This window comes from Plutella xylostella, chromosome 22, assembly GCF_932276165.1.
Source record: "Plutella xylostella chromosome 22, ilPluXylo3.1, whole genome shotgun sequence".
NCBI lineage: Eukaryota > Metazoa > Arthropoda > Insecta > Lepidoptera > Plutellidae > Plutella > Plutella xylostella.
The window spans coordinates 11,779,629-11,806,959 of NC_064002.1; the positions used below are offsets into that span (position 1 = coordinate 11,779,629).

Genomic DNA, 27,331 nt, shown 5'->3' on the forward strand with positions numbered 1-27,331 from the left:
CCGCGTTGCAGCACCGTTGGACGCCAACACAAGGTCTTACCACGAAGTGTGTCTACCACGTTCTTGAGAACCAATGCGTTAAGTATGTGTATACGAGAATTGTAAACAAATCACTTTTTGTCTTGCGCTTTATTTGGCAAATCTCATCGTAGTGAACCGCTATAATGGCGTGCGTTTATAACTAGGTGCACATGCACACATTGAACTGTATTACATTTCTATTAAAGCTGTTTGTAATCGTTTCTTGTGTGAAAAATTTACTTAGCTACTTACTACGTTTTAGGTACTTTATATTTTTTTAATCACTCCACAGACCGTTTCTTTGAAGACGTGTTCGTACAAAATTTTAATTTTTGTTCGTTTACTTGGATGATATATAGTTTTACTGTTATTCTCTCTCTTTAACATTGACATCTTTATTAAATAGCTTATATTTTTCTTTTCCAGTATCTTACAGCTCACCATGTCCAATGCCAGGACCAACGACGTTTTGCCTGAACGGAGGCACGTGCCTTTACTTCGAGCAAGTGCAGGAAGCAGCTTGCAAGTGAGTTCAATATCATCATTATTTCATCCATACACGTATACTTTTGTATATGAACGAAAGGATAAGCCAGATGATTGCCGACCTCCGATAGGTACCCAAAGAAGAAGAACAAAGGATAATACCATCTGCAGTTCCAAAATTTTATTGGAAGGTTGAAAGAAATCGAAAAACAAAAGCTAAGAAGTCAAGTTAACCGCTGCTGCCCATTTTCTGGTTAACGCAGTCTAAAAACAATCAATCTCTAAAGCATTAGTGTTCTCTATCTCTTGTCCCTTAAAAAGTAAATAAAAAAATTAACTCTCTGAATTTCTTCCTAATCCAGGTGTCCAGAAGGTTTTAACGGCCAACGTTGCGAGAACAAAGAAGCGTCAAACAGAAGTAGTATGTATAATATCTATACGTGCAAACTGGGCCTGTCTACTTCATTTTACTGCTAGCAGGCTATTCTGCTATAATGCTAGTGAGCAAGTAGTTTTGGTGCATTCAGACAATTTTAATCGAAATTCGAATTGCCAATATGGCTTGTGAAGTAGTGACTTGTCCGCCATCTCAATATTACATTTTTCCATGGATTTGCCTTCTAAGGTAGCATTTTTGACAGCTTTTTATGGCGATTTGTACCATTGTTCCAAATGGCTGCTAAGTTATTTATGTTAAGTTGAGGGCCAGCTTCTGTGGTTCTTTTATTCAATACTTTGTAGTATTATAATTTTGTAGTATCATCAAACATTTGAAAAAGACTTCAATGGAAGTTCAGAAGATACGATTTTGCGTATTGACGTCAGCGGATAGGCTGGCTGAGATTATAGCTTTTAAGCTTTTCTATAATAGAATTTTACTTTGATCAAAAAATCATCATGTCATCATCCAAATATCAAACATCTTAGGAACTTCCTTCATTGCAGTTTTTTTTATCATTCACTTATTGTTAACAGAATAGCTTATTTATACTATTTGTATTTAATAAAGTTGTAAATATTTTAAATATTTTTATAACTCTTAACTGAAATCTATTATTATTATATAATATTTACTAAAATTTGAGTGACGCGTAGCCTACATGGTTTAGGAGCCTAGAAGTGAAGACTTGCAAATTTTGTACATATCTATAGGGTAAGGTGTTAATTTCCAATGTAATCTAGGATATTTAATTCAGTATAGAATACCCAGTTCCATCTAAACAAAGAAACATGTAAATATTTAAAAAAAACTATCACCGGGATTTGTAACACATGCTAAAATTGCTAGGACATTACGTAAAGTTTACTCTGATGATATTTTTACTAGCCCAATGTTTTCCACCTAGTCAGATATCAGTTTTAATTGTTTAGCAACTTAGGTAGTTCTTTAAATATTACTTAAGTAACTATATATTTAACTTTTATGAGAGTGGTTCTAATGATAATTTTGAATGGTTGAATATTATAGCATATAAGTTTCTTACTTTATTCAATTGGGAATGATAACCTTAATAATTTTCATTATTTACTCGATAAAGCGGTCTTATGACTTTTTACTTCTTTATTTTTTACTTGCAGATTTTCACTTTGGGACTGAGATCTTTTCATACCAACTTCACTTTCATTCATAAACACTTATTTAAATTTTGTAGAAACATTTTCTTATTTTGTAAGTTTTTTTATTTATATTGCATAAATGACTAGATTATGTTATTTATTTAAAATTTGATTAATGAAGGGCTGTTCGTAGGTCTTATTTTGATCCCCTTACGAATGCTAAATCAGTTTTTTTTAAAGATTACTTAACGACATAGTATATACTTAATAATGATTTTTATATACTTACATAAAAATATAACTTTTTTAACTCCTTGGTAAAGTTGTAATTCCGAAACACCTGACCGAGTAAAGGGTTAAAAATTCTTGTCCTTATAATTTTTCTTCGATAGAATGTATAACCGTGGTCGATACTGATTAGAATTGTTTTTAAAAAAAAGTACCTTAAAAAAAGGGAGTGCTGTGTAGCAATAATTTTATAAAGTCATTCTAACTTTTGATTGTAGTCTCACAACAAATACTAAGCCCGAATAGATGTATTGAAATGTCATTGTTTCGGTTTACTCCAATCACAATAAAAGAATGAGTGTGGGAATTAACAGAAAGCTGATAATGTATGTTTTTTATTTCTTTTTCTTTGCAATTTACCCTTGAAAATCGATCCCTTGTCAAGAAACACCAAAAAATATAATGTTTTGTATAAAATTAAGTTTTTGTAATGGAGGGAAATTTACATGGTACGTATTTTCCAAATTTTGTATTTTTTGCACATAACATTATGCACATTTGTTTTAATTTATGAAAAAATGTAAAGAGTACCTATACCTAACTATTCTATTAGTATCAATGGAATAGATATACAAAGTACGATGTTTAATTCGATAAGTAAACATTATAGTAATGGGGTTGGACTTTACAAAGGACAAAACAATATAATTTTACATTTTTTCATACAAGTACCAACATTAACACTTAATTCTTGGTGAGAAAATATAGTAACTACTAATGCTTTTTATAATAGCTTTTTGATAGCATGTGAGGTGTCAGCATAAGTAAAGTATGTCAAGTCTATTTTAAATCTTATTATTTGTTGTGAGATTAAACCAAGTGGCTAGAAAACTTGTAAGACATTTGTTTGTATCAACCCTTATAGGTATACACAGAGTCAAATAAACTATCTCGGTTCTGTTGCGACAGCCAAAGTTAGTCTGTATTGTTTGTACAAAAATAACTTAACCAAAGTCTGGTTGGACTTAACGGGCTAACTTTGGACCGGAGCAGAACTGTAAAAGCCAAAATAATAATGTAAAATAATTTGTAGATACTAAGATTTAGATTACATTTAGATATCCTCAGGGCCTCTTTTTGCTTGCATGCTCAAATTTTATTAATTTTAATATCTTTAACTTTTATATATATATTTCTTTCTTTTGCAGTAATGGAGGGCAGCGACTAATCAACGAATATGGATCCGACAATGAACGACTCGACGCGAATGATGAAACGGTCATGAATTTTAAGCATTCCTATAATTTAATCGATTCGAGCTTCGACCTATGTAAGACATCTTAACACTGCAACTGGGCTAGATTCTTTGTGCGTCAATATTTTTAGAACTGTCAAAAAGTGATCATACATTTTAAATCATACGTATATTGGACGTATTTTACTGGATCTGTATGTAATTTTAGTAATGACAGTCTAAATTAAAGTTTTGTGTGTTAAGAATTTACCCTGTAAGTAGTATGGAGTGGTTAGTGGTGATGTAACGGTAAAATTTTAATTTTACAAACTTCATTGCTAACTAATGAGGAGTCCGTTGGACGAATGGAATTACCATGGTTTTTAAGATCATTGTCTGGTGGATCACAAAATCCTATCCACATCCTATCTAATGAAATGAAATATTTGAACGGCAAAAATCTACATGTATCAAATCAATGATCGGGACACCATGTAAAACTATATCGTCTTCAAGACGCCTATTCTATTTCCGCTATAGGATGGTGCGGGTGACATCATAATCTGTCATCTAGACATATGTACATAGGTACAGTATAAGGCGGATAAATCTGACCCCTCTCAGAAGCATTGTTACTATGGAGGGGGGTCAGGTTTCTCTGCACATGACCGGTACCATCTTATAACGCGCATAGTGTAAAACCAACCAGAAATTAGGAGATCTATGCAATACTAAATTATTTGCAAATAAAATGCCTAGATACAACTAGGTTTTTTATATTATTATGTAATAAAGTGGTGCTTTATAAGAAATGCTATTCGGTTTTACAAGAAATCATGTTCCTAAATAGTTAATTTAAGGCGCGGAAGAATCTCTAATGACAATAATTTTAATACTTTTAATATGTATAAAACTGTATTGTAATTGTACATCTAAAATCTTTTTTGTATGACAGTAATTTAACACAATAAAGCACCGTTCGCATTTTTTCAGTTACTGTTATGTCTTGTAATTTGTTTATAAGTCGTGCTGTTAAAGTGTGAACGGCTCATAAAGATAAAGTACCCACTTACTTAAAACGCGCAAAATGCCACCGATCTTACACCTGAATAGACGAATAACTATAACTTTTAGCTTATATTTATGACAAACTTTATAAGATAAAAACTTGTTGCTTTATATTATATCCCAGTTTCTGCTATACCCCTGACATAGGTACATAACAATTAATATTTTTTGGCTTCCTTGTAATTTTAGGAATTGTAGGAGTTTTGATGATACAACCGAATTAAGAATTCCAAAAACCCGTTTGAACTCTATAAGTATAATTTCTACACTGTAAAAGTTTCGTCGTCAATGTGCCGAAAACACTGCAGTGGTGCCGCTCGATAGTCCACTATAGTAAGGTACAGTCGAACTATAAAGTCCTGAGAATAAATAGTGCGATTTTGCTAAGACTTTTTATCATTGTCAGTTATTTACTTACTTTTACACTCTTTAACAATTAGTTAGAATCCACTTCCGTTTTCAGGACTTTAGGTACTTATAGTTTTACTCTACCTACAGTTCGGTCCAAACAACCTGACAGTTCTGAATTTGGCAGCGAATACACTTTTGTACTTTGTAAAACTAACAAACCATCATCTTTCAAAGAAGTTTGTTAGTTTGACAAAGCACAAAAGTGTAATTACTGCCAACTTCGGAACTATCAAATAATTTGAATCAAATTGTACTATCGGTAAACAGCAATAGGTACCTATCGATAGTATCTAGGCTAGAATCGAAGTAACTTTTGATGCGATGCGTTCGGATACTTACGCGATGGCGGCATATTACGGCCTACCTTTATTATACTTATATTAATTATTGTAACTATGCTCTACGCTCGAATGTATGCCCAACAAATAATACTCATCCCTGCCATTCGTCTATTCAATATTAAACATGAAATTGAAATGTTAAGTTGTATTAACAATAATTGTACAGTATTATTTGCTGAATAAATGTTATTTATTGTAACTTTTAAACTGCTATTTTGTAAGTGCTTAGTTTGTTATATTAAATCAATAATGAAGTATAAGTGCTTATTTTATTTCCCAGTATCTTAACCTCCAGGTATGGGGTGCACGAAAAGAGCCATCCAGAGTGACGTATCGACTGGATCCCTTTCTCCTGGCCCTGTAGCACGGGGCGCTATTAAGACGTGGCAATAGTTCTCCGTCGCGCTCGCTCTTGAGGCCGCGCGATGTGAGTGAGCGCGATGCAAAACTTTTGTCACGTCTTAAATGCGCCCCATGCTAGCCCTTCTGGTCACAACATGCAACACTAAAGCTGGTATACAAATAAGATGCATTAGAAATTGTCCAGAAGGGGCGAATCTGAGACTATTTACCTAAAAACAATTAAAAGTAGGTAAGTAATACTAATTATGAAGGTATGTCACTAGGTAATGTCTAGATGTTACCTGTCAGGTGTAGGCAGACCTCTAAATGCCCTACAAAAACATATATTATTTTATCTGAGTATGAATAAGATATGGTTCATCTTTTAGCAAATAGTGGTTAAAATAAATGGTCCGTATTTATAATAGTAACTGAAATTTTCTAGTGTAGTAGTGAAACAACAAAATAAACAATGATTACCATTAAGTTTATTGGCTGATCAAACTGGATTAAAAAAGTTAAAATTAAGTGACCTTATGCTAGCCTCACATAACTTACTGACTATTTACAACAATACTGGGACTAATATCACTGGATAAACACACACATACACTTATATTTTGAGTTCATGATTTAATCAGGTGGGCCCATAAGTTATAAAAGTATAACTTTTTCTGAATTTATGAACTAACTGATTATCATAATATATAAAAGATTAGATTTACTGTTTACATAAAGAGATTGTTGCTAAAATGTAAAATATTGAGTTATATGTGATGTTCTAAGTTATATTAACCAAGTTAATTGGTGCCAAAACAAATTATTATATTAACGAGTAATTACCTGGGTATGCAGTTAAATAATTATTGTAAAAATGTATGGCTTTCTTAAAACACAAACAAGTGCCACTGTTATTCTTAGGATGAAGAATAACTTCCTAAGCTCAAAATCCATTTTACACACAATATACCCAGAAATGACAAGTGCTGCCATCTATACTTAACTACATTACAACTAAACTAATCCGCTAACTTATAACTAACAACTGTTTCCATTTTGTGAAGACCTGTAGAGAATGATTTGAGTTGCACATTTTGTGCATTTGTTATAGATATAGGCTCTGCTTCGGACCATTTCTCAGGGACATCACAGTCAGGTTTCGCATGTATCAGGATGTCAAAGGAGCATCGGCAGTCTAACAGTGGCAGGTAGGATATAGTAGCAGCAACCTGGAGCATTACGTCACGGATTTCCTGTTGTATTTTTTTAAGTTCCTTACCAGTGACAGGTTCATTTTTCTCCTTGGACATTGCCATGTCTCCGTCTTCATACTGCACATTGAAGTCCCAACATTCTAGGACCTCCTTGTTGGCTACATTCAGAATGATCAATGATAGTTTGCTCACTTGCTTGTTGAGTATCCATTCTGAAACAAAAGGATTGGTGGCTTTAGAATTATATTAGTTAAACCAAAAATAAGGTTACAATTTTAATGATATCTAATGAATTCTGAATAGTAAGGTGTATCAGTTACAACATTTATTACTTAGCTATAAGCCAAATGCATTGGTAAGTATTTTTATTTCACTTCACAATTCAACAATAACAAACAGTCAGAAAGGCAATACTTAACACCAATGGTACATGATTAACAAAGTATTCAGAATTCCAATTTGGAATATTTTGGTACCTCCTTACTACTTTGAAAAGCAACTTACCTTCACTTTTGCCCAGTATGTTAGTGAGAAAACTTTTGATCTGAGGATCTTCAGACATTAGCAGTGTAATTCCATATTGCTGCTCCGCCTTGAACGATTCAGGAGGATACAGCCCTCTTTGGAATAGCACTGAATTCGTTGCGTATTCTGAAAAGGCCAATTATGAGTAAATTAAAGTATTACTTAGAAAAATCGTTATTTTTATAGACACTAACCGGCATGGGGACTTACTTAAGTATTCGCAAATTATTTGTGCAGAGCCTCGTAAAGTGATGCAGTTCTTAGTCTGTTGTTGGGACATGATATTTCTATTTAATGTGTAAAATTATTAACACAAAAACACTGATGAATTGACGGTAAACGGTTTATTTTCAAATCAAAACTTTTTGCGTTTTGCGAGTTGATTGTATCGAGCGAGTTGAGTTGGGTACTCTGTGTGATTGTGCTGAACGTCACTTTGACGTTTGCCTGCCATTATTATTCTGAGTTTATTTTTACACAGAACAAAGTGTTACGGGACTGTACGGGACAGGCTGATGAAAATGATGATGGAAGGCTATATTAGCGGCTTAAGCTGTGTACAGACCTGCCAAACGAACGCTAACGAACGGGTTCCGTTGACCTTCGTTGCTGCAATCTGCCCTGTATTATGTATGATAAATATCCATCGTTGGGCGTTGGTTGGGCATTCGTTGGGCTGGTCTGTTTGCAGCTTAACAGACGCGGCTGTCAGCCACGACTGATAGTGTGCACGGTCTTTTGGGACAGTTCAGATCGCTCTCGGACGTCTTTGTCGTTCAGCTTTCAGACGTCCGAGAGCAATCTGGCACGAGCTGTCGGCCTTTATTCTGAGCTTCAAGTAATCAGAAAAAATACTTTGTGTTTTAAGCAAACTGTCAAATTTGTCAATGTCAAGTTGACTGATAGATCAATTCATGAAAATTTGCCAAATATTTATTTTGCGATAAATCTAAATGTTTTTTATTTTACAAACAGAACATCCACACAACTCTCAAGTATTGTAAATAAGAAGAATCCAGACATGTTTTAAAATTTAATCACTCCATTGAAATGGGTCGAACGCGAAGGAAAAGGTCAAAAAAGAAACCAAGATGTTTTACAACTTGTGATCACAATGAAGAACTCATTAATTTGAACTCTTGGCTCGCTGCTCAGGGATTGTGTCGCAACGACAAGCTCGTCCTAGCTTCTTTCAACGACACAGGCCGTGGAGTGATGACGAAAAGGAAGATATACCCTGGAGAGGAACTTCTGAACATGCCCCTAAACTTGACTATCAATGTTACCACAGTACTCATGGATAAAACATTCAATCAGATATTTTGTGAGAACAAGATGGATTGCCTACAAAAGTATAAACAGTCATTATCATTCCAATCCCTGCTGGCATTCTATCTGGTCTATCACAAAGTGCAAGAATCGCAGTCCCTCTGGTATTTGTACCTGAAAAGCCTACCAAAAGAATACACTGTGCCATATTTTCTGCCAAAAGATGTCCAAAACTGTTTGGATGCAAAAATGCAATCAGTGATATCAAAACAAAGTGATGTTATAGACTCTTCATATAATATTTTTAACAATATTTTAAATAATAATTTTAGTAAGAATGATATTTTAAGTAAGTTGAAAGAGAGTTACTCACGCAATCTTTATGAATGGGCCTATTTTACTGTGAACACACGGTGTGTGTACATGGACTTGACTAAAGTAGTGGACATGAATAACTATCAACACAGTTTACTGAATCTAATCAATGACAACACAAAGATAGCACTATGTCCCTATCTGGACATGATAAATCATAGCCCAAAAGCCAGAAACGAAACCAAATTAATTCTTAATAGTTGTTCTGATAACATAAACCTAGACAATTTGGACAAAGACTTATTTTCAGATATTCGATTTTCTATTTACACTAACAATACTTTTGAACCTTTTACACAAGTCTTCATTTGCTATGGAGACAGTTATAATGTAAAGTTATTGATGGAATACGGGTTCATATTACCTAATAATGAGCTGGATTACATTCCATTTGACTTTGATGTAGTGGAGTTGTATTTAAAAATGAAAGAACTGAAACTTTCTAAAGATCAAATAACTTTCATACAAAATCATGGGCTTAATAAGGATCTGTATGTAGATCAGAAAGGCCTAAGCTTCAATTTTTATGCTCTATTAATGGTAGTGAAGTTTTACTATAAGCAGAACTCAGATGTAAGTAGAATTATTTATTCTTCTATGAATGGTGTAACTGAAGACAGTAATTTTAATGATTTAGTTACACCTTTAGTGAAAGAGAAAATTGTGGATATTAGGAAATCTGTAGATCAATTAGAAACTTTTGGAAATAATAATGTTATTTTGAATAACTGTGTAGAGCTTATGTGTCACTATATCAGTATCTTGGAGAATTTTATTAAATGTTAGAGATGTGAAAGATTGTCTCATTTATTTATGCTACCTTCCTGTGTTCATATTGATGCAGGTAATAATAATAAATAATACTTCAACACCTAAACGACAAAATATTAAGAGTCACATGACTGATTGACTGGGTACCTACTGGTAATCAACCGAAAGAAGATTACATTGTACCCTAGACTCTAGGGCCTAGAGAAGTACTTAGGTTATAGCAGGTTATAGTCATTGATTGTACCTAAAGTGCCACTGCACCAGTCTTGAAAAGTAATACAGATAAGTAGGTAACTTATCTTACAACCAGAGGACCACCAGTATGTCCCGGTTAACTTGCCGTCTTCTACGAAAATACTATAAGAAATTGATGTAGGTACTTAATGGGGAGAAAAGTACGCGCCAACGATCAACGACTGCCAATAAAGTGATTGGTCTCGCAAATTACAGGTATTATATGGGTATTATGTTGCCAAAGTTTCGCCTGGTTTTATTCTCCATTTTAAAGTTTATCTAAAGACTAATTTCCGCTTCCTTTCAGCCGTTGTACCTGCATAGTTCAACCATGTAACATTACTGACTATGCGTAGCAGGGTAGAACTCATAAGAGAATCTGTTATGTTGTTTGGCCTGGGAGTTGGACCACCCGGTGGATGAATGTTGAGGAGGATTATTGAGGATTGATCCCTCTTTCTCCTGCAGTACAAAGGCTTAAAATAATCATAGTCAAGGTTCATTTACAATCTAAATCGATTTTTTTTACATCACTATTTTATCCACAGATACTCAGCACAGATAGCTGTTAAACTGTCAGATTGTTTTTTTTAGTGTCATTGTCAAACGTGAACATGGCGGCTGTGCTGCTGTCAAATAAGAAAATAGGAAAAATATTTTTATATCACAATAAATTCAGTAAAAATGGTTTAGTTAGCAAATACTTTATTTTAGACAAACAGAGCAGTTATGGGATTGGTAAAAATTGCGCGGCTGCCTGTTATTTTCGAGTAAGTTACTTTGTTATTGCAAATAGTTAAAACTTTTTAGTGTTTTTGATTATTTAATGATTTTAAAAGACCAGACTAAAATTATTAATACTGTAATGGTTTATCTGATTGTAGCACTACTCGACCCCCGCCCCTGGTAGTTCCGGTGGATCTGATACGGCTAAAAATGTATTGGCGGCAGTTTTGGCCAACAAACCAAAAACGGGAAAAATCCCGGTCGGTAAGTTATGTTAATTACATGGAAACTTATAGACTTTATAAGTTAATGTTACCACATGCCTTGGAACCAGGAAGTAGCCTGCTGTTTCACATGGAATATTACATAATATTTGGCATGGTAATGACCTTGTAGGTAAATTTGTATCATGTTTACTTAACGTATGGATACTCTTTAGGTACCTATTCGGAAATGATAACAAACAGCCACTTGTCTTGATAAAAATTGTTAGCACTCATTGTCTGTAATAACAATAAATAATGATGAATATCAATGTATGTATCAGGATTGACCTCATGAACTGATAGTAAACCTATAAAAAATTATCTCAGTTTACGTTACTGACTTGTGAATTTGGCACTCATTTAAATTGTGCAACGGCATACCTATGCCTACTATCTAGTACCTATTAGATTCACAAATATGATTGAACACGATGAAACACATAATCTCACACTTCACTTGCCATTCTTTATCAGATGACTTGAAAAAATATCTAAATAGTAAAGCACTTATGCCCAGCAAAGGATGAGACAAAATTTGTGTAACCCTAAACTCTCATTGTCAATCTATGGTCAATATACTATTCCCAGTTTCAGTTTATGTACCCACCAACATTTTTCCTGTATTTTTTGTAGTAAAGTACCTATTATTTGTCCAAACAGCACATGTGCATAGCCATGTTGCCCTTCTCCTTACGTCCATTTAACCACTTTCAAAACTACTCATTTATATGCAAATTTCTAATTTACTTTTGTGTTGCTAATCTGTTTTTACCTCTCACAGCCATGTTGTGTTTAATGCTTGGTTGAAACGCAGTTCTTTCGTTCCTATCCCGCACGCCTTCCCAGTTATGTCCGCTTCCATCCTCACCATCATCCCTACAACTCTCTCCTGATTGGTCAATCCCTTCCTAGGTATCCATAAGAGAGACTGCTTTCATCCAGGCGCATCTGTTTTGTCTCGTGAAGATATAAACCTGGGGGATGCGAAGCCGGTCAGCGGTACAGACATGATCAGAGGGATGATGGAGTATGTTTGGCCGAAGGTAACTCCAAGTTTCTTTCTGTTGTCTAAAATGTTAATGTATTTTTGCGGGTGGGTTATGTGGGTGGGACAGATCATATCAAAAATGTGATTTTTTGCTGAGTGTCTCCAAAAGGTTCATGTTAAACTTTGCAACTTTTCAGCAATATTATGAAGCTTATTTGCCTTATCTAGTAAACAATTTAACTAAACCCCACAACAACTTAACCAACCAAATCCATAGCGTAATTTACATCATGGTGAGCTGATTTTCCGCATTTAAGCGTAATTTACATTCAATTCCATTTTCAGGATGACAAAGCAATCCGAGACCGAGTAGTGATGTCCCTCTCACTTCTGTTTGGTGCGAAAGTGATGAACATATCCGTCCCGTTCTTCTTCAAGTATGCCGTTGATGAAGTGAACAAGGGCATGGCAGTGGCTAATGGAGGAGAACTGATACTGGGCATGGAGACCGTCCCGCAGGCTGTGGGCACTACGGTGTTCAGCCTTTTGGTTGGTTGTAAGTATTTTGTCAGTCTTATGTAAAGTGAATCGAGTTTTAAACTTTAGTTGTTCTTTCACCAATCTCAAAGACAAACTAATAAATCAATCACTATTGTTTATCTACCAACTAGCTGCCTGACCCACCTTGTAAGTTTTATGTTACATTATAATTATCGTCCATAATTGTCTTTAGCTAGACATAGGCCTCTCAAGAAGCGCCACAACACTCTGTCTATGGCATATCTCATATTATAAGTTGATTTCAGCATTAAATGTAAACAGGATTTAAGGCTGTTTTAACAGTGTGCGGGATCCATTACGCATCCTAAGGTGGTCAGTCCAATAACCGCCACCCCTATTCCCAGACGGCATAGCGCGCGCCACCGCCGCCGGCTTCAACGAGCTCCGCAACGCGGTTTTCGCGCGCGTCGCCCAACACTCGATACGCAAGCTGGCGTGCAACGTGTTCACTCACTTACACAGCCTGGACCTCAGCTTCCACCTGGGCAGGCAGACTGGCGCGCTGTCTAAGGTCAGTATTGTACAGGTGTTCACATTTACTGCTGATTTCACGTCTGAAAAGTAAAGTCTCGTTCCTTTGGCTTTTCAGCGAGTGGGTAGCCATGTAATTATCATCAGCCTATAGCAGTACACTGCAGGACGTAGGGCTCTTCTAAAGCAGGCCACTGGATTCGATCTGCTATTTAAATATAATACTAATACGGAGAGTGGATCCCGGTCCTTACTGGGACCATAAGAGTGGGGACTTATCTCGTTTAATCGCCCATTCTGTATTCCCTTGGCCACTAAAATACTGAAACAGTTATTTTCCTAAGCAATTTCTGAACATAATGACAACAAACATAATATTATATTATCTTCTTTCAGACGATAGACCGAGGCTCGCGTGCTATAAACTTCGTTCTCTCTGCAATGATATTCAACGTGGTGCCCACAATATTCGAACTGTGTCTCGTGTCGTCCATACTGGGGCTAAAAGGAGGGCTTGCTTTCACTGGTAAGTTGTTTTAGTTATGTTTAGTCTGTTTGTGCTGCATGTAATTGTGTTTGTTGCTTAGTTATATCAGTGGAGTGGTCACTGGTTTGAATCCTGATATATTTGACGCTACCCTCATCGTTTAGTTTGCCAGCAAGTTTAATAGTAATCCCAAAGGGGGTGACTCAGGTTGTCACGAAACGTAAATATTGTCTTTTGGTGTAATAACCTTATGGGAAATAATATGTTACTACTTACAATAGCATTGTGGGCAGCGTACATTCCACAATGCCCCACTTACTAAAATATTTGTTTTCTATACAGAATATTATGCTAATGTGTAATTAAGTGAGAAAGAAAATTAAAATATCACTGTTGCAATATTGACACAGATTGTATCTCTGAATTCTCAGTGCAGGGAATATTAATTAAATAGAAACGACGACTTCTATTTCCTTAAATTCCAGTTGTTTTATTAGTAGCTGTAATGCACCTCGGGCTGCGTACTAAATACATGCGTCTTTTGTCTCTTTTTTCTACTGTCAACTTCGCAGAAAAAAAGAGGCGATCCATTTACGTTACGGTTATAATATGAGTGGTGACCATCAAGGTGTTTTGGGATTACCATCATCGACATTATAACAAAAGCCACAACACTCCCATTCGCTACCATCTCCCAGTCAAAGGCATGAATTACACAAAAAAAGGAAAAAGGCGAAGGCGCGGTGCAGGCATCTTGCCGCTTCAAAACGTTTCAATACAAAATGTAGGTAAGCGGCAGGTTGTTAAGAATACTCAAGCGGCGTGGCAAAGGCATGTCGTTTCGTCGCCGCTTACCTTTTGAAGCGGCAAGATGCCTGCGCTGCGCCTTCGCCTTATGCCTTTTCTGTGTAATTCGCGCCTAAGGTTATCGGTTGGAGCATCGCACTAAACGTTCTTGTTTCTGTTCTGTCTTTATTGTTCTGTTTCAGTGTGTCAAATAAATGTTTCTTTCTCTCTATTCCCCAGGCCTAGCCTTCGGCTGCGTAGGCGTGTACGCAGCCTTCACTCTGCTAGTGACGCAGTGGCGGACGCAGTTCCGCGTGCACATGAACCGAGCGGAGAACGACGCGGGCAACAAGGCCGTCGACTCGCTCATTAACTATGAGACTGTCAAGGTGTGTGGTGGTAGATGAACAATGGAGAGAGTGATGGAGTGTCAGTGTGTCTTGACAAATAGGTTTACATATATAGATGTCGCAGGCAACTGGTTTAATCTCCTGTTTGATTGAACCACTAGCCCGTTCATTGGATGGCGCTATTCAGTTGTATGACTAAAGGACAACTCGTCAAGTCGTTGATTGTAACGTTCGACGTCTTGACTGAACGTCATTCAGCGAAGTCGTTGAATGGGATATAGTATAGCAACTTTGTAATGTCTGGTTAGGGTGAACATCACCAGACAAGAGTCAACAAAAAGACTTTGTTACAAAGCTCTTATCTCACAAATTAACTAAACAATAACAATAAACGTACCTTCATATTGTTGTTCATAATTATCCAGTTTCGCCACTTTTTTTCTTTGAAACTATCCGCCCGCGGCGTAATAATAGGTAAATCCATGTTTTCACACTATTTTAACACAAATAACGCACTTTAAAGGTTAATTTATTTGCAAAAAACTAACAATATAGGTGATTTAAGAGTCAGCTGTTAGCTGTTAGACGCCATATTTGTTTTATTCACCACCTGACTGATTTTAAGTCAGCTAACTAGTTGGACGTTTTGTGACGCTTGTACAATCAACGTTCGGCCTAGTCATACAACTGAACAGCGCCATCCAATGAACGGGCTAGTGGTTCAATCAAACAGGAGATTAAACCAGTTGCCTGCGACATAGATACATAATACTCGCCACTGTAATCCCCGAAGGGGTAGTCAGAGGTGACTCGCAAGTGAGCCACCTGCTGTACATTATTTTTACTCATGTTATAGGACGCGAGCCGTATGTCCGTTTTTGAATGAGTTCAATGCACTTAGGATACACATTTAAAATATAGATGTGTAGGTTTGCTCACGATGTTTTTCGTAGGTAATGGAATGGAATAATAACTAATTGTTATGAAATATATAATATAATAGAATTAATTTGAATGGAAGTAATTCATGTATATGCCAATATTTGAACCCATGGCCTCTCGAACAAAATAGACCTTCGATCTAAAAGAGTCAAATCAGCTGTTATAATCAAAATATATTTTCTTTCCATCCACAGTACTTCAACAACGAAAAGTACGAGCTCGAGAAGTACGATGAGAGCCTCAAGAAGTACGAAGCTGCTTCTCTCAAGACGGCCTCTTCACTCGCGTTGCTGAACTTCGGACAACACGCGATATTCAGCGGCGGGCTCAGTCTCATCATGATCATGGCTGCTAATCAGATTGCTCAAGGTATGGTTTTAATACAGGGTGTGGCAAAAAGGGCAGAGTAAGAAAGGGGCTGCTCGGGGGTTCATTCTGATGTACTTATGTTCTTCATCTTTGGAAATGTATGAAACAAAGTCTTCCATTCCGGCTAACTAAAAGTAATAAGTTGGTCAGTGAAGTGGTTTCATAAGGCATGACAAGACCGTTATAATGTAGATGAAACGTGATACCTACTATGAACACAAAGATATCAGAGCTGTTCCATTCATTTTATATCAGCATGTACACTCATGAGCAATGAAAACGTTCCAGTGACATAGCCAATTACCTAGTGGATGCAACTTTTTCAGTGCTCGCGAATGTATTTAACTTTAGTAAAGAACAGCTATCTTATTTCAGGTTTAAAATAGGAGCTTCAATGACCAATCTTTAACCTACATTAACATAACCACATAACCTTCCAGGACACATGACAGTAGGAGACCTAGTGATGGTGAACGGGCTTCTCTTCCAACTGTCCATCCCGCTCGGCTTCCTCGGCTCAGTGTACCGTGAAGTGAGACAAGCACTGATAGACATGCAGACCATGTTCACTCTGATGACTGTGCAGTCGCGGATTAAGGTTGGTTGGCTGGTTTATAATTACTTTAAAGAGGTAGGAGGGCTACAAAGGGATAATAATATATGTGTGACTTTACATGTTGTGTCTTTAAATAATGCAATTGACGCAGATTTTCATCAACCAAAGTCAAATCATTAGCCGCTATGTTTGTGATATTTTAACTCAGTCGTCTACAATGTTTCGGCTCAACCAATCACAGTTCGAAGCAGTATCTCGAAGTCAAAGTGAAAAAAATAAGTCATGTAAAAATAAACTGAACAAATAACATGTGTGTAAAGCGGTGTCGTTATGTTTTGTAGCTTCAGCTAGCTAGCAGAAACAGACTTATTAATATCTCAAAAAACAATATTTAATTAACTTTCAGGAAAAGACCCAAGCTGCCCCTCTAATAGTGGACGCGAAAACAGCGACGATAGACTTCAATGATGTGAGCTTCAAGTACATCAATGGAAAGCCTATTTTCAACAATTTGACTTTCTCTATACCAGCCGGGAAGAAAATCGGTATTGTTGGAGGATCAGGAAGTGGGTAAGCAATATTTTATAGTCTTACATATTATAGCTATGATTAACCTTGTGTGTTTTATACGAGTAAGATAAACTAGCTGAAAAAAAAAGAATTATGGTTCGAAAATGCTTAAAAACTACGACGTAAAGTGCTATATGTCAATAAATACATATCTGCAGTTTGGAATTTCATTAGATGATCGGATGCCGGCAGCACTGTATGCGAAACATTGAGAATATAGTTTTTATGTAGGTATGGTCAGAGGCAGAGGAACCTGACCCCCCTCTCATAGTAACAATGCTTCTGAGAGTGGTCAAGTTTCTCTGCCCCTGACCGTACTTCCCTGCCCTGTACGTCTTTTTATTTTTAACATTTTGGTACTTTTATTATATTTAATATATTTTTCTCTCCACAGTAAATCGACGATGGTGCGCCTACTCTTCCGTTTCTTCGAGCCACAGTCCGGCAGCATCTCCATCGCAGGGCAGAACATCCGCGACCTCGACTTGATGAGCTTGCGGAAGTCCATCGCTATTGTGCCTCAGGTAACATTAAAAAAATCTCCTAGAAAATTGCATACATGGTGTTGCAAAAAGGGTAGGGCTTAGTATACCCTTTATAATATCCTTTCTTGCAACACCCTGTATATCATTATTAGCCCGCAAAGCCACCAATGACGTTAGAACGTCTCTACTGTTGTCTATGTATTTCTACGGAGCACCTAAACTCCTCATTCTTCCTCAATTAGCCACTACAGGATACCTGCCTAAGGTCTTACGCTACGCTTTTCGCTATATCAACGTCATAAAAGCTAGTACGGGGCATTTAAGACGTGACAAAAGTTTCGCATCGCGCTCACTCACATCGCGCAGCCTCAAGAGCGGGCGCGATGGAGAACTTTTGTCACGTCTTAATAGCGGCCCGTGCTACAGGGCCAGATCGCATATTAAGACAGACAAAACCGGCCAAGTGTGAGTCGGAGTCACATACGAAAGGTATTGTAAGTTTTCTACCATAATTGATGGTGCGCCTGCTGTTCCGCTTCTTGGAGCCGCAGTCCGGCAGCGTCTCCGTCGCGGGCAGCACATCCGCCACCTCGACTTGCAGAGCTTGAGGAGAGCTATTGCTATTGTGCCACAGGTAACATTATTGTGCAATAAAAAAGCCATTGTGCCATAGGTAATATTATGCAAATTAAAAAATATCCTAGAAAAATGCATATTTATCATTATTAGCCCGCAAAGGATCTACTTAGCCGCCAATGATGTCGGAACGTCACTACTGTATTTCTACGGAGCACTGGATACTTGTCTAAGGTTTCATGCGACGCTTTTCGCTATATAAACGTCACGTCAGAGCGATTACAAGATTTTCGAACCTCCGTTAACGTTGCGTATCGTCAACTGTCAAATTTGTTAGTTCCGAAAGTGACTACGTTGGCGCTCTTCTTTTTCCATATGTTTGTGTAGTATCGTACAAGGCTAGCTTATTGCCACACGTTAGCCTGTGACAGGGGCTCAGAACACATATTAAGACAGACAAAACCGGCCAAGTGTTACTGCCAGTTTCTATATCTCTATCTATCTATAACTGGTAGTTACTTTCATACGATTTTGACAGATTGTTACTTTTGATTATGTCAAAATCGTATGAAAGTAACTACCAGTTATAGATAGATAGAGATATAGAAACTGGCAGTTACTCGGAGTCATAGACGAAGGGTTATTGTACCATTATCGATGGTGCGCCTTCTATTCCGTTTCTTGGAGCCGCAGTCCGGCAGCATCTCCATCGCGGGGCAAAACATCCACGACCTCGACTTGCAGAGTCTGAGGAAAGCCATCGCTATTGTGCCTCAGGTAACATTAGTATGCAATTTAAAAATCTCCTATATCCCATTCCACATCAGATACAAACAAAAACTACCCTTATTCGAATGTAAGAAGGTTCTGTCAGACGTCTTTCCCCGTGGAATGGGATATAGCCGCCAATGACGTCGGAACGTCACTACTATTGTCTATGTATTTCTACGGAAGGCCGAGGACAGATGCTTAGCCTTCCTCATTTAGCCACTACAGGATACCTGTCTAAGGTCTTGCGCTACGCTTTTCGCTATATCAACGTAAGAACACATATAAGACAGACAAAACCGGCCAAGTGTTACTGCCAGTTTCTATATCTCTATCTATCTATAACTGGTAGTTACTTTTATACGATTTTGACAGATCGTTACTTTTGATTATGTCAAAATCGTATGAAAGTAACTACCAGTTATAGATACAGTGAAACTATTAATTCATGAAATTAATGTTTGAGGAACTAAAATTTTCAGGAGCCTGGCACCATTAGAAAAGAAACATAAAAGTCATAACAATTGTTTATGGCAGTTGGCGGTTGGCTGTTTTTTCAATTTTCTTATTAATTATTAGGATAATCTAGATAAAAACAACTATTTACGCTTGTTTGCAATTAGGAAGGAGAAGAAAAATATTCGTAGTCAAGCTAGGGAAGTTATTTATCGAGTTTATATACAATGTTTAGCGGAACATGAAGCTGGACACATTTTGTCGAATTTTGAGCATGTTTACGCTCGTACAGCGTCTATGACGGGTATGTAACATTGTACAAATTGTAATAATTAATTTTTTATCAGTACCAAAGCTTCATTTATCGATAAACCTAGGTTTAGAGCCCAAGTCGAACATTGTTTACATACATGTAGGTTTGAGTTGGTTTAAGTTGAGTCAAACCATAACATTTTGATACTTGAAGTTATATTTTTTGTTTACTTACTAAATTCTCATTCTGTAACTCTGTTTTTCTTAACTTAAGGGTAGTTTCAAATTAATAAGCATTTTTTATTTTATTTTATAGAAGTATCGGACAGTACCGTCTGGGATATTGCAAAAGAGGGCTCTTTAATGGAATATTTCTAACTCCTGGAAGAAACAGAACAGGCCGTCTAAAAAGAGAAATTGATGTTTTACTAAGTGTGCCCTTCGTCAACAAATCCGGATATTTTATACAGTTGTATAAAATATCCGGAACGTTATCTAAATAAATATTTATTGGTTTCTCTATTAGCCTTCATATTAACACCTTCTAGCTTGAATAATGAGCTTTTTTGTGGATGGTAAGTTGTTTTTAAATACAGAAATAGGGTAGGTAGTCACAGGCAAAATTTCAAGTATCAAAGTCAGTTTTGTTTCACTATATAGGGTTGCTACATGAAAGATAGCTGCCTCATTTAATTTCAGGACTTTATAGTTTCACTGTAGATAGAGATATAGAAACTGGCAGTAAGTCTACGCTTTTCGCTATATCAACGTCAGAACACAACATATTAAGACAGACAAAACCGGCCAAGTGTGAGTCAGAGTCACACACGAAGGGTATTGTAAGTATTGTACCATCAGCGATCTGTTCCGCTTCTTGGAGCCGCAGTCCGGCAGCATCTCTATCGCGGGTCAGAATGTCCGCCACCTCGACTTGCAGAGCTTGAGGAGAGCTATTGCTATTGTGCCTCAGGTATGGTTGTTCATCATCACGACCCATCACGTCCGATGAAGGAAGAGGAGAGGAGGAGGAGGAGAGGAAGAGTTTGGGCCTAGTCCACTACACCACAACTGGAAATGTATATTTTTTTAATTTATTTGTATCGTGTCTTGTTTCACTTATCTGTTCCGTATTCATATTTATTTATTTATTTACACATCATACATAACATTACAGGCTAGAGACCTATGGCGTTACATATGGTTATTTCTAAAAACACAAACTACAAATTGTAAACTTATCATTATACTTATATCTTAACATCATTTACTATACCTAACTATATTACTTAAGTACGTTTACATAATGGACGAACCTTTCATTCCGATCTCTGCCATACTTTTACACGCTCTCAACACGGTGTTGAGTGAGTCGGCAAACAAGTCGACAACGGGCTGAGCGGCGAGCAGCCGGGCTAGCAGGCGCCGGCCGCGCGGCACCGGAGACTCCCGGTACAAGTTGGTGCGCGAGGGTGCCTCTGCCAAAAGCATGTGTCTCCTTGCTCTCATAAAATTGTTAGGTACAAAAAGCACTAGGATATTGTGGAGCAAGTCCAAGCAGTCTACCTTATTCCTTATGATACTCAGAATAAACTTTGCCAGTGCCATGTTTCTTCTGAGTTCTAGCGAGTCATACCCTAAGTAACCTTCCAGAAAACGCGTTGGGTACATAAATGGGTAGTAAGTGTACTTTTTCTTGTACAGTGACCTCAAGAATCGTTTCTGGACTTGTTCCATCGCTAAAATGTATTTGTCCTGATGGGGACTCCAGGCCACCGCCGCATTTTCCAGGATACTACGGACCAGTGACTTGTATATGGTTTCCGTCGCTGCATAAGTGAGAGGGGCTGAGTTACGCAGCACGAATCCCAGCCGCTGGAAAGCCGTTTTCGTAACCTTCTCCAGGTGAGGGCGGAAGGTTAGTTGCGGATCAAATTCAACGCCTAGGTCCCGTACCTGCCACACTCTCGCTATAGGAGCACCCTCCATGGTGTACTGGTGCTGGTACGGTGATTTTGACCTGGAGAATGTCATCATCTCGCACTTACTGGGGTTGAAGTATAACTTATTCTCTTGACTCCATTTATGCAAAGCATTTATGTCACGCTGTAGCTCTAGAGAATCATCCTGAGAGTTAACTGCCTTTATCAATTTGACATCGTCAGCGAACAACAGTACCTTAGAGTTGGTGACTACATCTGGCAGGTCGTTTATTAAGATGACAAACAAGAATGGTCCCAAGTTTGATCCTTGACTTATTCCTGAGTGAGTTCCATAGGGTCTCGAGACATATGGGCCATATTTCACAAATTGTTGTCTATCCCTGAAGATGCTGGCGAATAGTTTCAACAACCTCGGCACGAATCCCATTTGACTCAGTTTAATCAGAAGCGTGTCATTGTCCACACGGTCGAAGGCCTTCTGGAAGTCCAGGTAGATGACATCCACTTGGTTACCTGCCGCTGTGTCAATCTCCTGCGCGATAAAATCTAGCATAGTTACCAGATTTGTCACTACCGACCGCTTTGGCAGAAACGCGTGCTGAAGAGGCGTCAGATATGGTGCACACTGTGGTAACAGACTGGCATGTAGTGTCATTTCAAATATTTTTGCCATTGCACATAATATAGCCACCGGTCTATAGTTCTCCACTTCAGTTTTACATCCTTTTTTTGGGATCGGTGTTACTCGCGATTCCTTCCATGTACTCGGGTAGTCACCTGAGCTTAATATTAGGTTAAAGATATAAAGTATCGGATGTTTTAGCTCACCTATGCAGCCTTTAATTATGTAGGGGGGTATGGCGTCAGGGCCAGGTGAGGTTCGCCCTCTAAGCTTACGCACTGCTTGCAAGAGGTCTCGCTCAGTAAAGGCGAGCACGTCCACGAGCCGTGAGGGAGGCGCCGGGGCGGCGCTCGCGACGTTCGGGTCCAGCGCAGGCCGGTCTGGTAGGAACACAGACTCAAAGTGCTCAGCATAGGCTGAGGCCGCAGCTTCCCCACTGTACTCCTTACCTTCCTTCGTCACTTTCGGTTCGCGCCCGCCTCTGTTCCTTAGTGAGTTAACGTGACTCCAGAACTGCAGAGGTTGTTTGTGAAGCTTTTCCGAGATAGCTTTACAATACTCATTGTAAGCCACTTTTATATCTTTTCCCAATTTGCTCCTAAGAATTTTGAACTCCTCGTAGACCTGTACGTTACCTGTTCGTTTCCATGAACGGTGAACACGTGCCTTAAGCTGAATATTTTGTATTATAGCCTTATTGTAATACACGGGATAGATCCTAGTATTAGTTGGCTTACGTTCTTTTTTTGGAATACACTGATCAAACACGTCATATATTTTATTATAGAAAAAATCTAAAGCGGCATTTACCGTTGATAAAGCATATAAAGGTGTCCAATCAATATTATTAATAAATTGGTAAACGCCTAAGAAATCAGCTTTAGCAAAGTTCCAATCTCGCGATGTGTTGATATTAGATGGAGGCAACACCGTGTCTTGTTTGGTGAAGGCATACGTCACCTTCACGTCGAGCGGCGGGTGGTAGGGGTCGATCTTCGTGAGCTCGGCGCCGGGCGGCACCGCGCGCACGACCGCCGCACCGCTCAGCTCGGGACTTGTCAGCACAACATCCAACATTCCATCTCGCATATTGGTCACGCTGTTATACTCACAAAGATTAGTAAGACTTAAAAAACAATCATAATAATTTAATGTTTCGAAACTTGCCGTATTTAAGTTAAAGTCACCTAGGACAATTACTTTGTTAGTATTGTGACATTCACATACAGCTTCAATGTTCTCGAATAAACTAATGTATGACTCATACTTAGAATTAGGACGTATATAAACAATACATACATAAATTACTTGTTGCTTGTCTACCGAGAGTTTCGTCCATAGCGCTTCATAGTGTTCTGTGGCTCTCTCGTACCTAGCCATTCGCTCGAGCGTGAGGCCGGGCCGCGCCATCAGCAGCGTCCCTCCGCCGGCGGTCTTACGGTCGTGACGCAGCACCGTCCAGTCCTCGGGACAGAATTCAGCGTCGCTAACTGAGCTATCAAGATTAGTTTCTGTAATCGCTATCAATTCGTATTCTGTTGAGAGCTGGACATTGGTTTTGAGGGTAAACAGCTTGGATTTGAGCCACCTGGCATTCTGGTAATAGGTTCTCAATATGTAGCTTTTACCTCCCGTGCCTCTTCGCTGAGTATTTTCAGTCCCGTTAGGATGAGATATTGTTCGGATTGTTCCGGTTTCTGCTTTTGTGAAACCAAATCCACTCGCCAAACTCAACATTAATGGGCCAGATATTAGGGTCACATAACTTATCGTATGCGCTCTCCGGCACTCCTATAATAAACGATGAATAATCCCTCTCCGATTTCATTTTTACTTGTTCTACTTTAATACTATCGCATCCTATTTTCTGACTTTTTATGTGTTCCTCTATTTCGCTACAGGATGTGTTCTTCTTGAGACGCCACACATGTAAAAACTTCTTACGCTCAGTTCCCTGAATTTTCGTAACCTCTCTGTTACCTCCCTTTTTAACCTCAGATAGAATACTTCTCCGCTTCTGCACCATGGTCCATTCTCTCTCTTCAACATTCGACTGTCTCTCCGTTGGCTGTGATGCGACTCGGCTATTAGCATTCGCATTTGAAAATTCCATAGCGGTTGAGTCATCGCGGGACGCGAGCGTAGCCGCAGGCACTTGCCCCACCGCCGCCGCCCCCGCCCCCGCCGCCGCCGCCGCCTCGTTCCTCAGTCTCGGCTGCGACTGCTCCGCGAGCTGTCGCGTCCGCTCCTTCGTCTGCTTGGGAATCCCGTGCGCCGCTTTCGATGCATACGATGATACAGGTGGTGATACCGTAGCTTCTAATGGCGTGGATTGTTTAGTGAATAGCTTTATGCAATTATCTTTTGCTAGGACCGCTTGCTTCAATTCGCTAATTTCCAGAGACATGGAATCAACCTTTTGTGTGAGAAGTTGTATTTCATTCCGGAGTGGTATTATTTCCGCTGACTGATCCCGCAACACCTTCAGCTCTTTAAGTATGTTCGACATCATTTCTTCCGTTTTGCTGCTGTTTACATCCGTCCGTCCTCTTTTATTCATATTAACATGCATTTCATCCGATACTGAATCATTTAATTCCTGCACAAAAGTAGTATCCCAGCCAATCAATGAAGTGCGAATCGGGGTATGGGTATTTCCTACTTTTGGTCTAGTGCATATGCATTCTGGGCATGACCAGTTGTTCTTTGCTTCTTGCGTAAATGAATCAAAGACAGTGAGGGTGATATTCACACAGTCCAGATCATACAGAGCCTTACAACAGGAACATTCCAGGAAGTTAAGGGTTTGTATCTTTTTTTTACACCCATTACAAGTGGTAGCCGTTGTTGTCATGCCTAGTTACTTGCGTATTGTTGCTGCGAGCCGTTGGTGTCGAACACGTCGCATACCGCACCGGTCGTCGACCCCAATTGTGTGAGGAGTCCGACCGTCTTTTCGCGCCCGCGAGGGACAAAGAGGTCCGATGCCTGCGACTCTTGGACGTTAAATTTTCAAACTCGCCGTAGCAGTAACGATGACAGTCTGTGCACTTCACTGTTAACTCACAGCACTATGAAATACTGTTCAAAATCCTTTAGACACTATTTAATTAATTTATTATTTATATCTTCATACGGTTAACACGTCCGTTCCGATTCGATTGTATCCGATCTACATATTAAATCATGTTCATCTATTGTTCCCAGGACTGCGTTCTGTTCCACGACACGATATTCCACAACCTTCACTACGGCGACTTGTCTCGGTCGCGGGACGACGTGTACAAGGCCAGTCAGATGGCCGAGCTACATGACTCTGTTATTACTTGGCCTAAGGTTGGTTGTTATTATTATCACCGTCATCATATGAGGAAATAGTACCCATAGTTGTTAATAGAAAGTAAATAGTACATAAGTTATCAAATTAATAACACCAGCTTCCTAGTATACAGAAACTTGTATGTACAAGTTTTTTGTCATATCCTAACTAATATTATAAATGCGAAAGTAACTGTGTCTGTCTGTTACTCTTTCATGCCAAAACTACTGAACGGGTTTGAACGAAATTTGGTATATATATGGTCTAGACCCTGAGAAAGAACATATTATGCTACTTTTTATCCCGGAATTCCCACGGGAAAACTTTTTAAGGCGAAGCGAAGCTCGCGGGGACAGCTAGTAATCTATAAATCTGCCACTATTCAATCAAAGCCACATTCGATGCTAATTAGTCAGTGTTCAACATCATCATCAATAAAGAATCATCCACTTCTAGACTGGGCCTCCACCACTACGCTTTATTCTCGGCCTTATTCATCCAGCCGCTGTATGTCTAAAGATAAAATCGTCTGTCTAGAGTCGGCTACCCATCCTATTATGACCTGTATGTCTAAAGATAAAAAAAAAAATCGTTGGTCTAGTCTAGAGTCCCGTCCTACTTTTATTTATTTATTTATTTATTTACACAAAAATCAATTTTTACATGGAAACATTTAAAAACATAGCTAATAATTTGCGCACAAAGGCGGACTTATTGCTAAAAAGCAATTTCTACCAGCCAACCTTTCATTTTTACTTCATTATAGTCCTTCCTCTCCATATCTCTGCCAACCCAACAGTTATCAGTTCTTCGACAGATATTACAATCCATATTTTTTTAATATTTCAGGGCTACGAAACCCAAGTGGGCGAGCGAGGTCTGAAACTTTCAGGCGGAGAGAAGCAGCGAGTGGCGATCGCGCGAGCTATTCTGAAGGACGCGCCTATTATCATATTTGACGAGGCCACGTCTAGTTTGGACTCGCTTACTGAGCATGTGAGTATTATTTATACAATAATTATTAGTTAGTGCGTTTTTAGTACAATTCTACACTAAATTCTAACATAATATTATGAACGGATATTGATGATACCTACTACTTTTGATCATCAAAAGCCATTTTAGGTAAAGTGAGACTCGAGGTCAGACAATCAATTTTGAGCTAAATCGATACAGTGTTTAAGATTTTAGAGTAAATTGAATTTATATTTTAATTTTTATTTATCCCTCAATTACCATGGAACCTGTACCTAAATCACAATAATTCTAACTCCCATTACCATCCGCAGGCAATCCTACAAGCGCTAAAAGCAGCGACCGTCGGCCGAACCTCAATCTGCATCGCGCACCGACTGTCAACAGTGGCTGATGCAGACGAGATACTAGTCCTAGAGCACGGGACGATCTCCGAGCGAGGCACCCACGACCAGCTGATCAACAACCCTAGCTCGCTGTATTCCAGATTGTGGGATAAGCAGAATAAGGACGCGAGTCAACTGCCACCGCCGCCGCCGTCGCCAGTGCCGCGGCGATAGTGGTTAAGACATCACTTTCATTAACGTGAAAGGTTTATGTCACATTTGACAGCGTGACGCAACGATACATTAAAATGTCAAAGTGACAGCAAGATAACTTGGAGCCCAGTGTGAGTTTTGATCACCGTTCGAATCGTATAAACGAGAGTTTTCAACGTTAGATGGCGCCTTTCCTGTTCTATACAAATTCTTGTTTAGTTTGCACAGTTTACCAAATGGTGTAAAAATTC

General features: G+C 38.5%; 4 protein-coding genes across 7 annotated transcripts in view; 3 read left to right on the forward strand and 1 right to left on the reverse strand.

Moving 5' to 3' along the window:
* Positions 1-5,603, forward strand: part of LOC105380607 (protein vein) — a 42,975-nt gene extending 37,372 nt beyond the window's left edge. Inside the window, exons 4-6 of one of the 2 annotated variants that reach the window (XM_038122475.2) lie at positions 448-547; positions 870-928; positions 3,501-5,603. In XM_038122475.2, the coding sequence (XP_037978403.1) occupies positions 448-547; positions 870-928; positions 3,501-3,520 (179 nt within the window). In that variant the 3' untranslated portion in view covers positions 3,521-5,603. Of the gene's footprint in view, positions 1-447; positions 548-869; positions 2,675-3,500 lie in introns of those variants that run through there. The other variant, XM_038122473.2, reaches the window with a different exon arrangement.
* Positions 5,604-6,154: 551 nt separating this feature from the next.
* Positions 6,155-7,854, reverse strand: LOC105380616 (mitotic spindle assembly checkpoint protein MAD2A). The gene is made up of 3 exons (XM_011550210.3): positions 7,638-7,854; positions 7,407-7,553; positions 6,155-7,114 (listed from the first exon to the last, which is right to left on the reverse strand). The coding sequence occupies exons 1-3, from the start codon at positions 7,705-7,707 to the stop codon at positions 6,708-6,710; spliced, it is 624 nt and encodes a 207-aa protein (XP_011548512.2). The 5' UTR covers positions 7,708-7,854; the 3' UTR covers positions 6,155-6,707.
* A 462-nt stretch (positions 7,855-8,316) lies between these two features.
* Positions 8,317-9,867, forward strand: LOC105380625 (SET domain-containing protein 4). The gene has a single exon (XM_011550220.3). The coding sequence runs from the start codon at positions 8,478-8,480 to the stop codon at positions 9,855-9,857; it is 1,380 nt and encodes a 459-aa protein (XP_011548522.3). The 5' UTR covers positions 8,317-8,477; the 3' UTR covers positions 9,858-9,867.
* An 803-nt stretch (positions 9,868-10,670) lies between these two features.
* On the forward strand, positions 10,671-27,105 carry LOC105380614 (iron-sulfur clusters transporter ABCB7, mitochondrial). Of its 3 annotated transcripts, none has more exons than XM_048629147.1 (14): positions 10,671-10,846; positions 10,961-11,066; positions 11,981-12,111; positions 12,402-12,612; positions 12,962-13,128; positions 13,485-13,614; positions 14,602-14,750; positions 15,848-16,022; positions 16,463-16,620; positions 16,985-17,148; positions 17,543-17,672; positions 25,455-25,583; positions 26,416-26,562; positions 26,856-27,105. In XM_048629147.1, exons 1-14 carry the CDS (start codon positions 10,691-10,693, stop codon positions 27,099-27,101), a joined length of 2,199 nt encoding a protein of 732 aa, XP_048485104.1. In that variant the 5' UTR covers positions 10,671-10,690; the 3' UTR covers positions 27,102-27,105. The 3 variants fall into 3 exon arrangements, with proteins under 3 accessions (XP_048485104.1, XP_048485105.1, XP_048485106.1); XM_048629148.1 differs by having other exon boundaries at positions 12,011-12,111; XM_048629149.1 differs by having other exon boundaries at positions 12,035-12,111.
* The last annotated feature ends 226 nt before the right edge of the window (positions 27,106-27,331 follow it).